Genomic DNA, 17,729 nt, shown 5'->3' with positions numbered 1-17,729 from the left:
TAGGGGTTACAGGATGCGTGAGCCCAGACACTGGGAGGGGGTGCAGGATGCAAGAGACCGGGCACTGAGGGGGGAGGATGCAAGATACAGGAGCCTGGGTACTGGAAGGGGGTGTGAGATGCAGGAGCCCGGGAACTGAGGAGGAGCACTGGGGAATGTGAGATGCGGGAACCGGGCACTGAGTGGGGGGTAGTACAAGATGCAGGACCCCAGGCACTGGTGGGGGGTGCAAGATGCAGGAGCCCAGACACTAAGGGGGGGCACGGGTGTGTGTGCGTGTGCAGGATGCTTGAGCTCGGGCACTGGGAGGGGGCGCTAGATACGGGAGCCCAGGCACTGCAGGGTGGTGAGGGATGCAGGAGCCTGGGCACTGAGTGGGGTGTGCAAGATGCGGGAGCCCGGGCATTGAGGGGGGTGCAGGATGCTTGAGCTGGGGTACTGGGAGGGGATGTGGGAGCCCGGGGAACTGAGAGGGGTACGGGATGCGTGAGCCCGGGCACTGGGGAGGGGTACTGGGGGCTGCAGGATGCGAGACCCCGGACACTGGGGCGGGGGGGGGGGTGCGGGATGCGGGAGCCCGGGGCCCCGAGAGGCCGCGGCGTGTAGAGGGGCGGCATTTGCGGAGTGCAGGCGAGGGGAAGGAGTCAGCCCTGGGGTCCCTCCGCAGGCATTGAGCTGCGGCGTCGGGTCCCCTCCGCACAAAGTCCACGCCTGCAACAGCCAGCCCGGCGGTTCCCGGGAAGGCGGGCCCCCTCCCCACCAGCCCGTGTCCACGGCGGGACGTGGACAGCGTGGTCGCCAGACTCCCGTATCGTCCACGGAGAGGCTGGGGCTCCCCGGGGCTCCCCCCGCCCCGGACACGATCGTGTGGATCTACGAGCAGCGCCCGCCGCTCCTCCCAGAGCCCTCGGGGACTGCCGGGGTGCTCGAGGCCCGTCTCCCCCCGCCCCCATCGCGGACGGAGACCCGGCCCCCGCCTGCAGCCATTACCGTCCCGCGGCGGCCTCCTCCGCGGGTCCCGGGACGACCGACTGGAGCTCGGGTTCCCTCCGCCCGCGGCTGCCATCTTGCCGCTTCACGTTTCCTTAGCAACCAGCAAAGCTCTCCTCCATTGGCTGGTGGGTCAGTCCCCGGGCGGTAGCAATCTCTGGACTGGAGTTCTGCCGGCCCGGAGCCCGAAGACACAAGGACGCATGCGCAGCACGGCGCGTTTCCGCCGCTGACGTCCCTTCCGTCGAGGGGACCGCCCCGCCAACGGCCCGGGCACCTGCACCGGAAGCGGAAATGGTTGGAGGCTCCTAGCTCCGCCCCGACGGCCATCTTGGAGGCTCCGGAGGCGGTGCCGCACGGGACAGAGCGGAAGTATTCGGCTGGCCCTTCCCGGACCGTGCGAAGCGCCGGCGCGGCCGCCTGCCCGCGTCCTCCTTCCCGCGGCCCTCGGAGACCGCGCTCGGCCGCAGGGAGCGGCGAGGTGCCGGCGGCGTCAGGGGTCCGGGCGGGCGGGGCTGGGAACGGGGCGCGGGGCGCGGGGCTGGGGTCGCGGGGTCTCGGGGCCCCCGGGGGCGCGCAGGGACCGCCCTCCGCCCCCGCCCGCGGGCGCGGCCCGGGAGGGGTCGGCTGCCACCCTCCGGCTCGCGGGCGGACGTCCGCCCTTCCCCGTCGGGTCCCTGCTCGGTCCCGGGGCTGGTCTGCGGGGTCTGGGTGGGAGTGCGGCCGCTCAAGGTGATCTCAGGAACGCCGCAGGTTGCGGCCGCAGCAGCCCAGGCTCTCGGGCCCCCGCAGCCGCCCTCGTCCGGGGGCCGCCGTCGGCTCCGCTCCCTCGTGTCCTCCGAGTCCGGGCGGCCGGGAGCCCGAAGTTTTCCCGTGGACTTGGTCTTGCCCTCGGCGGGGATAGAGCCTGAGCCAGCAGGTCCCGGAGGGCGGGGAGGTCAGGGCCGGGGAGACCTCAGGGCGGCCGTGTCCGCAGGCGGGAGTCGCCGAGAGCCAGTGAGTGACGTGCGGAAGGGCATTTGAGCGGAGGGAGCGGCGCCGAGGTTGCAGGTGGGCCTGGGAGGAGGAGCGAGTGGATGACCCGGATGCCCAGCCGGGCTCTGGAAATGCCGCGGTTGCTGTGTGCTGGGGCCGGGGGCCCGGACGGGGCCCACAGAGATTCGTGCGCGGCTTCAGGCGTGACGCTCGCGGACTTTCCTTGGGACGCCTGTGTTTTGTTTTTGACTGTTTTCTTTGTGATTGAGCATAAAGCACTTACATCCAACAGGTAGTTGACTGGTACCTTCTGTGTAGCAGGCCTTTTTAGGGGGCAGGACGCAACCGTGGCCCAGACAAGGTTCCCCCCCGCTCTAATAGGAAATAAAGAAACACTAGGAAGGTCGGAAAAGGTTGGTTACATAAAGTAAAGACAAGGTGATGTGACCTGGGGATGGATGACAGGGCGGCCTTTCCGAAAAGGTGATCCTCAGACGGAGCAGAGGGAAGGGGATCGCAGTGGGAGGAGCTGGGGGGAGCCTGGCCCCAACCCACAGGCATGGCCGCGCTTCGGAGGAGGCCTCTCAGTCCCGGGGTGCCAGGTTCTCGGGGCTCACGGCCGGGTCCCTGCAAGGACCCTTTGAGGATGGTGCCCAGATGCTGTCGCCCCATGTCGCAGCTTGGAATGAAGGGTCGCTTGTGCCACACCGCTGTAGGAAGCGATGGAACCGGACTCCAGAAGGGGACAGCTTGACTCCGGAGTTGGTGTTGGCTGCTTCAAGTCTCTGTGACAGCGGAGGCCATGCAACGATGTATGTGTTGCTTGTCAATCAGCAGCTGGCAGGACGTTCATCTAAAAGCCACGGACGTCTCCAGCTAGAGTGCATGGGTCCAGGGCTCACCAGGCGTGTCCTCTGTGACAGTTTTTCCTGTTTCTGTTCAAGTAAAAGCATTTTCATGGTGAACGCTTGGTCCTAAATAAAAGAAGAAAATTGTGAAGATCCCCAGGACAAGGAGTATCACTGATGTAGCTTTCTGCTGGCCTGTCTCTGGCCCAGACAGGGAGGCTGTGGCCATCCCAGGGAATCTCATACAATATAGGATCCTCTCACCCAGGTGTAAAAACGCACCTCCTGGAGACATGGGGCCCAGGGCCGTGATTCATCTGCTCAGTTCACTCAGTTGTCAGTACTTCCTGTGTCTTGTGAGGGCAAAGGGCATTTCTCCATCCCATTGACACTCCTGGCCCTCTGCCCATCCTATGGTGGCTCCGGCAACTGGTGTGACATAGACTGGATGCCGTGGCATGGCAGGGCTGCTCAGGTGGTCTCAGTATCTCAGTTGTAATTGGAAAGTTTTCCGTTTGAGGTCTAGAGTCACCTAAGCCTGCTGACTTCATATTGAAAAGAGGATGTTCTGAGCATTTGCCTTGAGGATGTGATTGGGAACCACGGCCCCAGGCAGGTGTGGGTTCAGGTTGTAGCCACACATGCAGGCTGGCCGTTGGGGCCGCCGTAGCAGTTGTGAGCTGCCTGTCTGCATGGGACGGGCTGCTGTGTCCATGAGGCCACACCGCTGTATAGCCCAGGTAGCCTTGGACATAGGGAGCTGGAGTCTGTTTGCTTCCATGCCGAGCCCTGCCGTGCTACTTACTGGGGAAGGTGCTGTGCATAGGTTTGGGGTGCAGCAGTGAGCTTCGCCTGGGCATCTTCACCAGCACCTCAGTTTTCTGGTGTGGGCAACAGCATGCTCCGATAGAGAAACTCCAGTCATGCAGAGCAGTTCCTGACCTTAGGTCTGTGGCTTGAAGTATTTGAGACTCGGTTCTCCTTAGCAAGATAGAGATAATGAAGTTCGCTTGGTTATCAGGTTCTCATCAGTTAGTTCCTCGTGGAATCCACAGTGGCAGGCACATTGAAATGGTCAGGAGCAGATAGGATCAATTCCACTTAGAGATGACAAACTGGGGCACAGATGGTTGGCTCCCTCCCTGGAAATCGTGTGCATTTTCCTGTTCATGGGGTGGAGGACCAGGCCCTGAGAGGACCAGGGCTTGCCCAGCTGACTGCTGGTGTCCTGCGGAGGAGCAGCCTAGACAGAGCCCAGGGCTGGGTCCAGAGAAGAGGGGTTGCTGAGGGGAGCCCTAGGAATAGACCAGAGGAGGGAGACATGGGTGCAGCAGCCTGTAGTGTGGACCAGTACCAGGGAGACTATCCATAGGACTCCACGGTCAGCAGGGGCAGCTCCTGGGGACCAACAAGAGGGGTGCGGTCCAGGTGATATTAGCAGAAACAGTCCATCCAGTGCTGCTTTGTGTGTCATGTACCATTCTGGCTCTCCACTGGGGTCCCTCGTTTGTTTTTTGGTAAAGATTTTATTTATTTTAGAGTGAGGTGGAGAGACAGAGGCAGAGAGAATCTCAAGCAGACTCCCTGCTGAACATGGAGTCCTACACGGGCTCGATCTCACAACCCTGATGACCTGAGCTGAAACCAAAAGTCAAATGCTCCACCGATTGAGCCCCCCAGGGACCCCTCTTGTTTCTTTTTCCTGGACAACTTATGGCAAAGACACTAGAAGAAACAAGTAGTGAATATTGAAAAAATTTGCCTGATGGTGCTAATGAAATTAGGGCAAAGTGATAATATCCTTGAATGTTTTTATTTAAAGTGTTTTGTTTCTCAGTTACAGAATGTCCGAAGGTGACAGTGTTGGAGATTCTGTCCATGGGAAACCTTCTGTCGTGTACAGATTTTTCACGAGACTTGGACAGGTTGGTTTTTCCACGGATGAAAAAACTGACTTGATGAACAGATAATTGAGCTGAGGAAGAAAAGGTTGGCTCTCGGTCGTTTTTCTGCAGGGACCTGTGTGTTGGCCACTCGCTTTCCCAGCAGGAGTGTAGTGAGCCTTCCCACAGCCTCGGTTTATACTTTCCCTCTGCACAGCTGTAAAGTGCCAGACAGTGCTCTTGGCCTTGGGGCCACAGATGTTCTCTGCCGTACACTTGTTTTCTGTCCCCCCCCCCCCAACAACCTTTTAAACCTTTGCTCCTGGGTGGCATGGCGGTGGCCCCTGCTGTGCTCTTCCCGTCCTCTATCCCAGCTGCCCACCTCCATGTCCACTTGGCAGGGGCAGGGGGGCTCTTATGCCCCCTGGCCCAGCTCTGCGCTGACCTGTGGGTTGTACCTGTGGGTTATGCCAAGGCCTGCTACAGTCACGATCACACGCTGAGTGCGGAAGTCTGGTTCAGTGAACAAGTGCATATGCTGATGTGATGTTTCGGTTTAGAATTAGAAATATATATTTTTGAAACTAAAAAAGAGTATTTGGAAAACTTTATAATTATTGAAGCCAGGCGGTGGGTACTTTTATGAACTATTGACATATTTCATTAAAAATTTAAAAATTAAAATTAATTTCAAAATTAAAATTAAACAGCGCACATATGTTGCTAATTACATGTACCTGCGCACATGTATGTGTGTATATGGGTGAAGCCAAGGATTCCTTCCAGAAATTCCACACATGAGCTCCACACCTGCGGGAGGTCAGGCTGTGGCTGATTGGCCTGAGAGCAGAGGCAGGGTCCGCCCTGGGGCCAGCTCGGGGAGGGGTTGGGAAGGGGATGAGGGAGCCCTCAGGCTGATGCTACAGGGTTGTCAGCTGTGAGAGATTGTTCTGTAACACTGTTGCTTGAGGGGTGGACCTGTGTCAGGAATTTGGGTTAATTGTAGTCACTGCTTTGTTGTTGCTGACCTAAAGTGCAGAGCAAGAGCTTGTGGGAAGTATGCTTTTCGGTACACAGAGCAGGGTCTCCACAGTGCACGTGAACCCTTGTCTTTCCAGATTTATCAGTCATGGCTAGACAAGTCCACACCTTACACAGCCGTGCGATGGGTAGTGACACTGGGCCTGAGCTTTGTCTACATGATTCGAGTTTACCTGCTACAGGTAGGTGTGGGCCGGGGGCCAAAGCCCATGCCATCTCCATGCCGTCCAGATGTAGGCTTGGGTGGGGTGGTGGTTTTTCCCCCATTTCTGGAGTAGTAGGGTCCAGGGTGACGATGCAGCCTGTGCAGGCTGGCTAAAATTGACATTCCATTTACTGTAACGGTCTTCAGGGTTGTTGTTTGATTGGGAGCTTGGTCCATTCTCTAATGGAAAGAGCGACCAGACCCAGAGACCTCAATTTAGGGGTGCAGGCAGGATGGGGATGCAGTTGTCTTCTAAACCGACTTTGTACCTGCTTTGGCACCCCTCAGGTGCGTCAGCTTCCCACATCTCATCTGTAATTTTCAGACTTGAGAAGGTTTAAGGCACAAGGATTTCATTGTGTTTGCACATGTTTTTGGCTTTTAAAATTGATAACGTGGTGCATTCTGGTCTAATTGGATAAACTTCATTTAGAAATGAGTTTAATTGCAAGTACACACATTGTACGATGTTGTACGGGTGTTCCATTTCTTTGCATCTCTTGAGGAGACTTTGGCTCCACAATGTTTTTTTTTTTTTTTTTTTTAAGACTTTATTTGAGAGAGCATGTGCCAGTGGGGGAGTGAGGGAAACAAAGGCAGAGGGAGAAGTACCGGATGCAGATGCAGGACTTGATCCCAGGACCTGGGATCATGACCTGAGAGCTGAAGGCGGATGCTTTACTGGCTGTGCCACCCAGGTGCCCCTCTGCAGCATTTCTTTAATCTCATTGTTGATTTCCTGATTTTCCGGTTCTGGATTTCTTCTGGGCACGTATTATTAACACCCCTGAGCAATGTGTGGCAGTGTGAGGGGCCCACCAGCACGAGTCGTAGCCAGCATATCCTGAGTGACAGCCCAGAGCCCATATTCCAGTTCAGGTGGCTGTTGGTAAGGCAGGGTCTGGGCCTGGGCCAGGTGTACACACCAGCGGCACCCGTTGCCCGGCCCACATCTGCCCCAAGATGTGGCATGGCTCGGGCGTGTGACTTTCTCCTGCATGCCTGGTGGGGAGCTGGTGGCTTCCAGCGTTCGTTGCACCCACCCGGACCCTCGGAGAAGGTGGCTCTTTGTACTGCAGCTTGTCCACTGTCCCACTCACAAGGTACTTTGAGATAAACTCTCACTGTGCCTGTTACTTGTTGCAGTCCCCAGACTGGAGGTAGGTTGTGGGTGCTCTGAAGTTCAGCTGATACAAGGTTGTGAGTTACTGGAAGGGACTGGTTTGGAGCCTGGCTGCTGGGGGGCATCACTGACCGCGTGTCCTCCTCTTGCAGGGCTGGTACATTGTGACTTACGCCTTGGGAATCTACCACCTCAATCTTTTCATAGCCTTTCTCTCTCCCAAAGTGGACCCTTCCCTGATGGAGGACTCAGGTACAGTAGAGATTATCCACCTTGCTTCTGTTCGGGATGCTTGTGGTCTTGTAGATTTCACAGATTGCCTCATTTTCTCCACAAGTCTTTGAAATCTGAACTTCTGAGACTGTTCTCTTGGTTTTTAAAACAGACAGAATCTTGGATGTAGATGGAGTCATTAAACCTTTGTTGCCATGTGGGGTGGGTGTTCCCGCTACTCTGTGTTGTGGATAAGGGACTTGACCGAGATCACAGGCAGTGTGCATGCGAGGGGGGGTGGCACCCCCACCACAAAGCCCGCATATCTGTGCTCCTTGGGTAGGTCCCCTTCCTGGGGACCAGCAGTGGCCACTGGGATACTGACCCTCCACGATTGGGCACTGTTGATGGTGTACTCCCTGATTCCCCAAGATGACAAGTTGAAAAGTTCTTGGCTCACCCTGTTCCTGGCCAGACCTGGGCCAGGTAGGAGGGCCAAGTCCACACCTGCCTGTCCAGCTGGGGAGGGGGGAGGTGGGGGGGGCACAAATGGGGAGTTGGTTGCTCCTGCCAGCACGTGTCACCACTGTTGGGAAAACCCAGGCGCAGTTGCCTGTGGGTGGATTCCTCTGTGCCGGCAGACACACACTCCCAAGTCCTAGATGCTTTCTCCATGCTGCTCAAGTTCTTACCAGCAGCCTGTGGTTTTTTCTCTATGGAGTATTTAATGAAAACCTTAAAGGAAACAACACTTCCATTTGTTGGCATTTGGGGGAATTAGAAGATGAGACCTGTTTCCTCTGTGTGTAGCTGGGGAAGACGCTTGTCTGGAGTTGGGTGGGGCAGGGTGGGGTGGGGCCAGGGCCAGGCAGGGTGGCTTGACTACACCCAGTTCAGTGGGGGTGGGGGGGTCAACCATGGAGGGGGCGGTGCTGAGTTGGACTCTCAGGAGTAGATCTAGCTTTGTGTGTCTCTCCTGCCTCTCTTCTGTGAATGTTTTCTCTGCCTTTGTGTGCTACAGTTGATGTGTGCCTCAAGATTGTTCTGCAGTTTAATTTTTATGCAATCATTTACAATGTGTAATTCTTTTAAAAAAGCAGTTCTATTTTGAATCTTCTAAAGCAGTGAATTGATTTCTGAATCAGCTGAAGGCTCCCATGTTGCGTTTGCTTAAATAACATAAATGTATGTTTCGTACGACAAGAGGGCTGGTTCAGAAGCTTTAGGGAGAAACTCATAAACGTAGTGATGGGAACAGATGGATGAGACGCCCGCTCCGTCTCACTGACGTTCTGCCTTTCAGATGACGGCCCCTCATTACCAACCAAACAGAATGAGGAGTTCCGGCCCTTTATTCGAAGGCTTCCAGAGTTTAAATTTTGGTGAGTTAATTCTTAAGGGTAGTTGAGAAAGACACTTGTCCTTGGTGTGGCTAATAAGACTGAGAACAGAGGGGTTTTGTTCTCATTAGCCAGCAAAGACTTCTTAAAGAAATGAGCGTTTTATTGTGTGTGTTCTGAACATTCATCCCAAGTGTGATGCTGTGCTTGGCTGGGTGTGGAGGCAGGTCACAGGGGCCTCTCAGAGAGCGCAGTGCCTGCTGGCTTCTCTCACTTGAAAGTGAGCACCAGTGCTCTTTGCTTCTGGGGCAGAGGGTCCTGTGTATGTTGCTGTCATGGGCCTCAGGAGGGATGTGTGTGTAGGGTCTGGCTGCCTTGGGCAGACTGGCTGGCCTGTGTGCTGCTCCTCACACGGCACCCCTTCTGATTGCTGGCATGAGCGGACTGCCTCCTCCACCCTCCTGCTTGGGGTGTCTGCGCAGATCCTGGACAGGTGCAGCCTTGGGGACATCTGCCTTCACTGGAAATGCTACGCTCTGGGGAGGGGCTTAGATGGGACTTGGCTTGTCCCCCAGGGCTCCTGGAGGTAGTGACATCTGTGTGATGTTGCACGAGGACAAGTGTGACAGGTGGACAGGTGACCCCTGCTGTCATGCATGAAACATGCATGAAGGTGACCCTTACAGCATAAAGGCTGTGACCTCGTCTGTCATGTATTTGCTGGAGCAAAGAACCGAGGGGAACAAGCTGCTGCACCTCTACTTTGCATTCCTGGTGCCGTGTGTGGGGTGTGGCAGGTACTCTGCAAGTCTGCTGGTTGGCTGTGAAGGGCATCAGCTGCGGGAGCTGCTGGGGGAGCAAGCAGAAAGCAGGCAAGACGGCCCTGCAAGTCCCCCGGGAAGCTGGCCTTCGTCCTGCGGGAAAGGGAGCATCCAGGAGCATTTCCAGTATGGCTGGGAGTCCAGTGGGCTAGGCCCGAGCTGGAGGGAGTTGCCTGGCTGGGGTGCCACCAGGGTCTTGTGAGCGATGCACAGCCTAGGTGGGGGAGGTGGGCTAGTCCAGGTGGCAGACCCAAGGCGCCCGGGCTGGCCTTAGCAGCCTCTTCACTAAATGTTTCATGCTCTGTAATTTTGGAAGCACACCGGGGGCTTTCAAGGGGCCGAGGGAATGCCGTGTCTGGTTGCATGTGGTGCGCCCTGTAAGAACACACCGCCAGTACTGCCCCAGGAGGGGTGCTGCCGTGGCCCCAGGCCACACTGACCACCTCCCCTGCTTTAAGGCACGCGGCGACCAAGGGCATCCTCGTGGCCATGGCCTGCACCTTCTTTGAGGCTTTCAATGTCCCAGTGTTCTGGCCCATCCTGGTGATGTACTTCATCATGCTTTTCTGTATCACCATGAAGAGGCAAATAAAGGTGAGCACGGGTGGGCACTGCCGCACGGGGAAGCGCCGAAAGCCCTGCTTGGATCTTCCTGGTCTGTCTGTACTTGGAGCATCATGAAGCTCTGTGCAGGTTTGCAACAGGGATGCGGCACATCCCCTTCCCACCAAGGTGGCCCAGCGCAGATCTGGCCCACAGTGCGGTTGTCCAGCCCATGGACAGCTCTCTGAGGGCCTGGCTGGGAAAGGCCCTCTGTTCTGCCATGCTGTCCTCACTGCCACGTCGTCCTGGGGATTCAGAGCCCAGGGCCCGCCGGACAGTCCCCATGTATTGTGCTGACTTTACCTTCAGACAGATCCCAGGGCAGCTTTATCCCCCCCGACTCCCCTGGTAGATCCCAGGGTCCCCCGCCCAGCCCTAGCCCTTCCTGCATGCACAAGGTCATGGAACCTCTCCCAGACCCTCGGGATTTCCAGAGCCCGGCTCACTGGGCTCAGGAGGGTTTTACTGTGTCAGTTTGTGTCATTGGGGGGTGGGGAGGGGACTTGGCCTTGTGTAGGGAAGATCAGGACTCAGATTTGGAGAAAACATAGTTCATCACAAAGCCATTCTAAAATGAGTCTGTTTGTCTCCAGCACATGATAAAGTACCGGTACATCCCATTCACGCATGGCAAGAGGACATACAAGGGGAAGGAAGACGGAGGCAAGACGTTTGCGAGCTAGACACTTGGCCCAGCCCGTCACAGTCTGGGGACGGTTCTCAGCCATTGTAACAATGCCTTCTTCCTTCACATAAAGTAGTTGATTTCGAGGGAGTCGAATTTTCTTTTTAAAAAGGAGCTTCAATTATTTGTAACTGAAATATCAGGTTCTTGAAGAAACTGACATTTAAACCAAATTGCATTGATTTATTTTTCAGTGACATTCAAGTGTTCAAACGGACAGAATTCTAGTAAACTGCTGGTGGGGTGGACAGTTGAGCGGGGGTGTGGGGAGGGGTGGGCGGTCTCGGTTGTCGTGTGGCCTTGGAACGGACCTGCGCTGAAGGAGCCGGGTTGCACCCCAGCTGCCCCAACCAGGACACCCTTGGCCACATCACCCAGCTGGAGGATGATGCTAACCTGATTCCTGTGCGTTGGAAGAACATTTGAAAGGTGATTTCTGAGTAACTCTGGGGTTCTAATGCCAGTTTCCCAATTTTATCTCACCAGAGATGTTTAAAGTTGGTCTCTATCATAATGACTCAAAACTTTGTTCTTAATTACCATGATTGCTTTTTGGGGGGCCTGGAATTATAAATATATATATTATATTTTAATTGTTTGGAATTATTTTGACACATTTCTTTGATACCTGAAGAGTTGTTTTTGATTAATTTGAAATTCTCATGCAGTGGCCCCTTTACAGAACAACTGGTAAGGGCAGACCAGTTTGTGGGTTTTAACATGGCTTCTCACTTTCTACAGGAAAACAGAACTCTGACCCGCATGTCAACTTTTTTGATGTGATAAAAACAAATACTCGTAAACATTTTACTAAGTGACTTTTTAATTCCAACTTTATTAAAGACAGTGTCCCCTTTCTTGTGGAGTCTTTATGTGAAACACTATACAGCTTACTGCCTGTGAGTAAGCCCAGCTGGGAGGTGCACTGAATTCCCCAGGCTGAGCTGGAACGGTCACTGGGGCACAGGAGCCAAGGTACAAGCCTATGGGTGTCCTCCAGCAGTGCAGACTCATAGCTCTGAATCTTAGGGGTTTAGGCACTGAATATGTTCACTGGCTTTTTAGAGCCAATTTTTACATATCTAAAGTGCACTCCTCTTGCTTCTAAGAGGCCATATGAAGATCTTTCACACACCTGATCCCATGTTTAAACCTCGGTACTTAAATGTTCTGAATGGGTTCAGTACCTTTGATACCTCTGGTCAGATTCCAGAGCCATTTGCACAGGCCTCTGCCAGAAGCCAGAACTGTGGCCTCACACCAGGGTTGGGACATCCTAACTGCAGGTTCTTGCCCTTTATGAATGTGATCTTTGGTTCATCCTTAGGGCCTTCTTAATATACCTCTGCTTCCGTGGAGCTCGTTTCTTAAGGGAGCTTATGGCAAAGTCTGGTCTTTTGCACAAGTTAATACTTTTAAAGACCTGAAAGTAACAAAAAAGTGGCAGGAAGTAGGCTGGGCACAGCAGTGACCTGGCACAAACAGCCAGCTTCCCAGGCCTTGGGGAGAGCTGAGCTCTTGAGAGGCAGCTGTGGGGCAGGTGTGGAGAACCTAAGCAGCCTGGCACCACATCCCCAGGTTCCAAGCAGAGCTCAGCCGGGATGCAGACTGCCACTGTCTAAAATGGGAAACAAACTTGAATGCATATTAAAAGACCGGTACCCCGTGTCTTAAGTGGAGATAAAGCATCTTGGAGTTCTATTCCCGTGAATGGATGTGCCCGAGCCACCAAGCAGCCTGGTTCTGGTGACGAGGGCAAAGTTTCCAGGTTGTCGGTGCTGGTGGACGGACCACTGGTGACTCTCGTCCACTCTTCCCCATACTTGCCCATTCAGGTCAAACCCCAACCCTTTGCCTGAGAATCTTTCTCATCATATGAATGTTGGTCCTGTTTCTGAAACTCATTTTCCAAACCAGTTTGAGGAAAGGAGGGGAAACTAACCTTGTCTGAGAGTCTAGCTGTTGAAGAAGTGACCCCAGTGTGTCACAGGGGGTGTGTGGTGTGGCCCCCCAGGTGGGCTCTGCTCCGACTGCTGCTTGCCATCTGCACCGTGCACTTGGGGGTTCACTGGGTGGGTGGGCCACACTCAGCCCAAAGGCTTGGACCAGCCATCTTCCAGGCAGATCCAGCCTCTGTCCTCCTGAGCTGCTGGCATAGTCTCTTAATGTGACAGGAGATAAAATTTGAGAATTCTAGGACTTCTGTGCACATAAAGGTAACCTTGAGAGATTACGTCTATCCCCCGACGTTAAGGAAAACTCCTGGGCTCCTGTCCTTGGTCAGGTTAGCGATAGTGCCGCAGGTAGACGAGCTTCTGGGGAGGGAACTTCTCCCTGCAGAGAGGGCACTCTGTCTGCAGAGAGGGGCGGGGGTGGGGTGGGGTGTGTGTCACATTGGCTGTGGCCAGCAGAGCCCCCTTCCCAGGCCCTCCCACACTGGCATCTGCAATGACACATGCCACGTACACACACCTCTATTCACTTCAATGAAGACAATTTTAAAAAAATCACTTTTCTCAGAAGTCACAAACCTGAGGGGAAGGCCTTAACCCTGGAGAGTGGGGCAGGAGCAGTGACCAGGCCAGGGAGGCAGCCCTGCCCCTAAGGACAGGTTGCATTCTCTTGTCCCCAGGAAGGCCAGTTCATCTCCCCACAGGCGTTCCTTCCTGGGGCTGGCCACTTACAGGAGGTGGCACCTGTGTTCTGGGGGGAACAGGGGGAAAAGGGGGGCAGGGGTCCCAAAGAGGAGGCTGTGGAATCACAGCTGTGGGACCCACATGGCACAGACATTTCACAGGTGCTGATTTTACACCAGCTCCAGCTGGGCCCTGAGGCCATAGCCACTGTGAACCCCGGACACAGGCTATGAGGGGGGCCCCTTGGCCTTGGCCGGCTGGTACGGGTAGATACCCTCAGGGAAGAAAGTGAACAGGTCACTTCAACTGTGGGGTGCACATCACCACCTCATCTGTGCAGCCCTTCCCACCCTGAGCCTGGGTGGCAGGGCTGGTGGGGGCCCAGGAACCCACCCCATCCCTTGCTCTGGTCGCCTGGCACCACCCTGAGGTCTTGAAAGGCTGGGGCTGGCGGCTCTGCATTCTGAGGGCTCCCATGTGGGTGGTCGTGGTGGGGCATCCTGGACAGAGCCCCGCGTGTGCTGGCAAGCCAGGGCTCCCAAGGAGTGGCAGGATGGGGGAGACTCCAGGAAGGAAGCCTCATAGCCTGACCGCTGCCCGCCTCCCCATGATGCCTCAGATGCACAGTGCAGCATGCTGACTGACTCCAGATCTGTCCCGTATACTGCTCACATAAGGAGCTTTAGAAAGATACCCAGCCTTCCATCCCTCCTGAGAGGTGCCTGGGCCAGGCTTCTGGATTCCTGGGCCAGCCGTGCTCGCAGAGCCCGTGCACGCCCACCTTGGTGTCGCACCACTGGGTGATGCACTCCCAGCAGAACAGATGGCCGCAGGGTGTGGCAGTGGAGTGTCTGCGTTCTTCTAGGCACAGCGTACACACGGAGTTCCTGGAAATGGCTTTCTCTTCCATGTGGCTCCTGGGGGAAGGAGAGGGAGACACCAAAATTTATCCTCAGAAGCCCTTGCAAAACGTGGCCCTTGCTTGGAGCCACGGTCTGCTTAGCGCCCAGCCACTGCCCCCACCTCCTAGGCTGGAGCAGCCGAGCTAGGACCTTGTGCCCTCCTGCCGCCCCCACACCTGCGGTGAGACAGGCCGCGGTGCAGCTTCCACTCCCGCCGGGCGCGCTGCCTCTGCCGGAAACCGTACAGCTGCAGGCCCACGGACAGGGCCAGGTGCACCAGGGAGACGAGCCCCAGCAGCCTGTAGCTTTCTCGAGCCCTCAGGTCCTCCACAGCCGGGGAGTGGACACGAAGCTGTGGAGGACCCCAAGACACAGTCACATGATCAGCTGGCACAAAGCACTGAACAGCCTAGGGGCCAGGCTTCCCAGTGGCACTAGAGTGCCCCATAGGATGAGGCCAAAACCCGCCCTCCTGGGACAAGGGGCGTGGGGGACAGGAAATGACGAGGGCATCTCCGCTGAGTGCTGAGCAAGGCAAGGAAGACGGCCATAGGGCTCCAAGTCTGCAGTCACTCTGGCTGCAGATGAGGACTTGGGAGGTGAGGTCCATCAGTGGACCTACATCTCAGAGAATAAGGCACTGGCAAAGAATCCTGAGAAAAACTGCCTGGGGGATGAGAGGTAAAGCCTCACAAGCAGACATTGCCAACCAGCCTCTCTCTCACATAAAGAGAAGTTTCTGGCTTTCAAAAGGGCACCCAATTCCCCCAGGGACGCTGGACCACCCAGTGCAGTGCAGCTAGCGATGCATGAAGACAAAGTCAGCTGCTCTCCATCTCTGGTGTCCCTTCCCTCAGCCTGGGAACCCCCCAATCACACCCTGTGCCCATGCAGGGAAGGCCCCAGGAGAGTTTGAGGCTGTGTTTCTGGCCCCAACGTGGCAGCTCAGCACACACCCCAGCCACCGCTGGGGGCCCGGAGCCATTGACTCCTGTAAGTGTGCACCCTGAGGGCGGGGACTGGACTGGACAGGAGGGAGGCACATGTTTAGGACAGTGCTGCCAAGCCAGGCAAGAAAGGGGGTGACCCTCCAGTGATCAGGCGCCAGAGCTGAGACTTTCCGGGTGAATCCGGGAGCAAAGGCACCAGGTGAGAAACAGGAGGAAAGGCTGGATGGCAGGCTCAGATCAGGGAAGGTCCTTGCAGTGACAGGACGCATCACTACACCTGACCCTCCAACAGGCAGCTGGGAAGGAGAGGACATGGGGCCCAGGGGCCTGGATCCTCAGGCAGGCTCCCAGTGCTGGCTGTGGGGAGGCTGGCACGCCTCACACTCAGGGTTGACTTTCCGGGATCTTCCAGCAAACGTGATAAAACCCTTGTTTCTCAGTAAAGAACCTTGGCTCCGGCCCTGTAATCATGCTGGTGGGCAGGAACCCTAAACACAGAGTCGAACGAGTGTGGACAGCCCTGAAAACTTACATAAGTGACTCCTGTGAGCCTCTTGGCCAGGTGGTAGAAGGCACCGTGGATGTAGAACCAGGCGACATGCAGCCGCTGGAGGCCACTGAGGCCTTGCCTCAACACCATCACGGCCTGCAGGAAGGTCCTCTTCTGCGGCTCCGTCAGGGGGGCCACCTGCCGGTGTACCCAGTGCCTTGCCCTCGACCGGCCACGCCCCCCAAGGACCAGGCTGCCCTGTGAGGGCCTGGAGCCCTCGACATCGGCCTGCAGCTCACATTCCAGGTGCCGCAGGGCCTTGTCCAACAGGTACGGCAGGAGGGTGTGCAAGGCGACCAGCACACCACGGCGCAACCTTGAGGGCACTCTGCTCTGGGACGGGTCCACCTGGATGACACCGACATACTCCTCCCCGAGGGTCTGGTAGCCTGCCAGATACCGAGGTGGGAGTGACTCACATGAGAAATTAAGGCAGGGATCTGCCATCCTTCTCTCTGTACTGGATTTTGCTCTCAGGTCCCTGCCTTTCCTCCACAGTGCAACGCTCCATGGGGGCCACCGCTGACCTTGCCGTGACAGAGCTCAGTCCCGGCATCCCCCATTGAGCCAAGGGGCTCAGCCACAGAGAAACAGTCCCTGGGCACCCTGGCCAGCATGCAAGATGAAGGGCCCCGGAAATACAAAAAGGAAGAGAGAAGATGAGACTTAGGGCCGGGCTTGGCCTCCAGAGGAGGGCCTCGGAGTTCCCTCCTTCCCTGAGACTACCTCCGGGCTACCCCGGGGGCCCCGGGAAGGCCTCCGGGACTACTTGTTCGGCCGGCAGCACCCCCACCGCCCTCCGGGCTTGGGTGTTGGGGGCCCCTTGGTCTCAGGGTCCCACCAGGGTTGCCACCTGCAAACGTGGTGAGGCCAAAGTAGGCGACGTCCGACAGCAGCTCCACCTCTCTCCTGCACTCCAGCCACCTCTTTGCACCTGAGACCGGGAGGCGGGGCGCGGTGAGGGTCCGGCCGGGGCTTCCCGCTCCTCCACCGGGCTGACTCGTCATGGCCTCCGGGCTGCTCCGGGTCTCCCCCCGGCCGCCCCCCGCCCCGCACCTGCAGCCAGGTACCCCCCGGCCCCTCGGGAGGGCCGCCAGGACGTGTCTGGGACCCCGGCCACCGCCGTGAGAGGGGAGGCGTCCACCGGCCCCCGGGAGGGACGTTCTGACGATCGCGCGGCGGGTGCTCGTAAAGCGCCCACAACGGCATTTGGCGCAGAACAAGTGAGGCGTCAGGGACCCACCAGCCGTTTCTTCCGCTCGCACGTCGGCGCCGCCCCGCGAACCCCGGTCCCCGCACGCACGCACTCCCGGGTCCCCGCTGCCCCGTCCCAGGCCCCGGCTCACCCGCCAAGCTGTGCAGGGCGCCGCCCGCCGCGCTCCGCAGCCCGCCGCGGTAGTAGTCGTCCTTCTGCGCCGCGCGAACCACTTCCGCCGGGCTGGCGGCCGCGGGACTCATGGCGGCGGCTCCCGGGACCCGGCACCGGCCTGGTCACGCCCACAAGGGGGCGGTGCCTGATGACGCTAGCGTGCGGCTCACACCTTGTGCGTCAGAGCGCGGGGGCGGGGCCTGGGCGGTGCGGGCGGCGGGAGGGACGGGTGCCCGCTAGGGGCGGGCCGTGCGGGTAGGGGCGGGGCCTCGAGGAGCCGAGAGGGGCGGGGAGGCGACGTGGACGCTAGCGGGGTCCGGGCGGGGCTCCGAGGGGCCGAGCGGGGCGACGTGGGCGCGGGGCGGGGCTGGGGCGGGCCAGGGGCGGGGCCTCGAGGAGCCGCGAGGGGCGGGGGGGGGGGGCGACGTGGACGCTAGCGGGGTCCGGGCGGGGCTCCGAGGGGCCGAGCGGGGCGACGTGGGCGCGGGGCGGGGCTGGGGCGGGCCAGGGGCGGGGCCTCGAGGAGCCGCGAGGGGCGGGGGGCCGACGTGGACGCTAGCGGGGTCCGGGCGGGGCTCCGAGGGGCCGAGCGGGG

General features: G+C 57.6%; 3 protein-coding genes across 18 annotated transcripts in view; 1 reads left to right on the top strand and 2 right to left on the bottom strand.

Moving 5' to 3' along the window:
• The window catches only part of MORN1 (MORN repeat containing 1), a 51,477-nt gene extending 50,028 nt beyond the window's left edge, over positions 1-1,449 (bottom strand). For 6 of the 11 annotated variants that reach the window (XR_013376235.1, XM_077891552.1, XM_077891556.1 and 3 more), the window contains exon 1: positions 991-1,445. Coding sequence is in view for 10 of the 11 variants with exons in the window: in XM_077891552.1 (XP_077747678.1) it covers positions 991-1,066 (76 nt within the window). In the remaining variant the exon portion in view is untranslated. Of the gene's footprint in view, positions 1-990 lie in introns of all 11 variants that reach the window. The other 5 variants (XM_077891550.1, XM_077891551.1, XM_077891554.1 and 2 more) reach the window with 5 other exon arrangements.
• Positions 1,312-11,584, top strand: RER1 (retention in endoplasmic reticulum sorting receptor 1). 5 transcript variants are annotated; one of them, XM_077891565.1, is made up of 7 exons: positions 1,312-1,471; positions 4,657-4,738; positions 5,815-5,919; positions 7,218-7,317; positions 8,582-8,660; positions 9,898-10,033; positions 10,636-11,584. In XM_077891565.1, the coding sequence occupies exons 2-7, from the start codon at positions 4,658-4,660 to the stop codon at positions 10,723-10,725; spliced, it is 591 nt and encodes a 196-aa protein (XP_077747691.1). In that variant the 5' UTR covers positions 1,312-1,471; position 4,657; the 3' UTR covers positions 10,726-11,584. The 5 variants fall into 5 exon arrangements, with proteins under 5 accessions (XP_077747691.1, XP_077747692.1, XP_077747689.1 ...); XM_077891566.1 differs by having other exon boundaries at positions 1,312-1,489; positions 4,651-4,738; XM_077891563.1 differs by having other exon boundaries at positions 1,313-1,471; positions 4,651-4,738.
• PEX10 (peroxisomal biogenesis factor 10) lies at positions 11,543-17,283 on the bottom strand. Of its 2 annotated transcripts, XM_077891561.1 has the most exons (6): positions 17,112-17,281; positions 16,619-16,699; positions 15,748-16,154; positions 14,442-14,617; positions 14,145-14,280; positions 11,543-13,081 (listed from the first exon to the last, which is right to left on the bottom strand). In XM_077891561.1, the coding sequence occupies exons 1-6, from the start codon at positions 17,221-17,223 to the stop codon at positions 13,013-13,015; spliced, it is 981 nt and encodes a 326-aa protein (XP_077747687.1). In that variant the 5' UTR covers positions 17,224-17,281; the 3' UTR covers positions 11,543-13,012. The 2 variants fall into 2 exon arrangements, with proteins under 2 accessions (XP_077747687.1, XP_077747688.1); XM_077891562.1 differs by lacking the exon at positions 14,442-14,617 and having other exon boundaries at positions 17,112-17,283.
• Positions 17,284-17,729: the final 446 nt, after the last annotated feature.

The sequence above is a fragment of the Canis aureus genome, chromosome 3, assembly GCF_053574225.1.
Source record: "Canis aureus isolate CA01 chromosome 3, VMU_Caureus_v.1.0, whole genome shotgun sequence".
Taxonomy (NCBI): Eukaryota; Metazoa; Chordata; class Mammalia; order Carnivora; family Canidae; genus Canis; species Canis aureus.
Note: the sequence above shows the minus strand (reverse complement) of the source record. Positions and strands in the feature narration are given on the sequence as shown.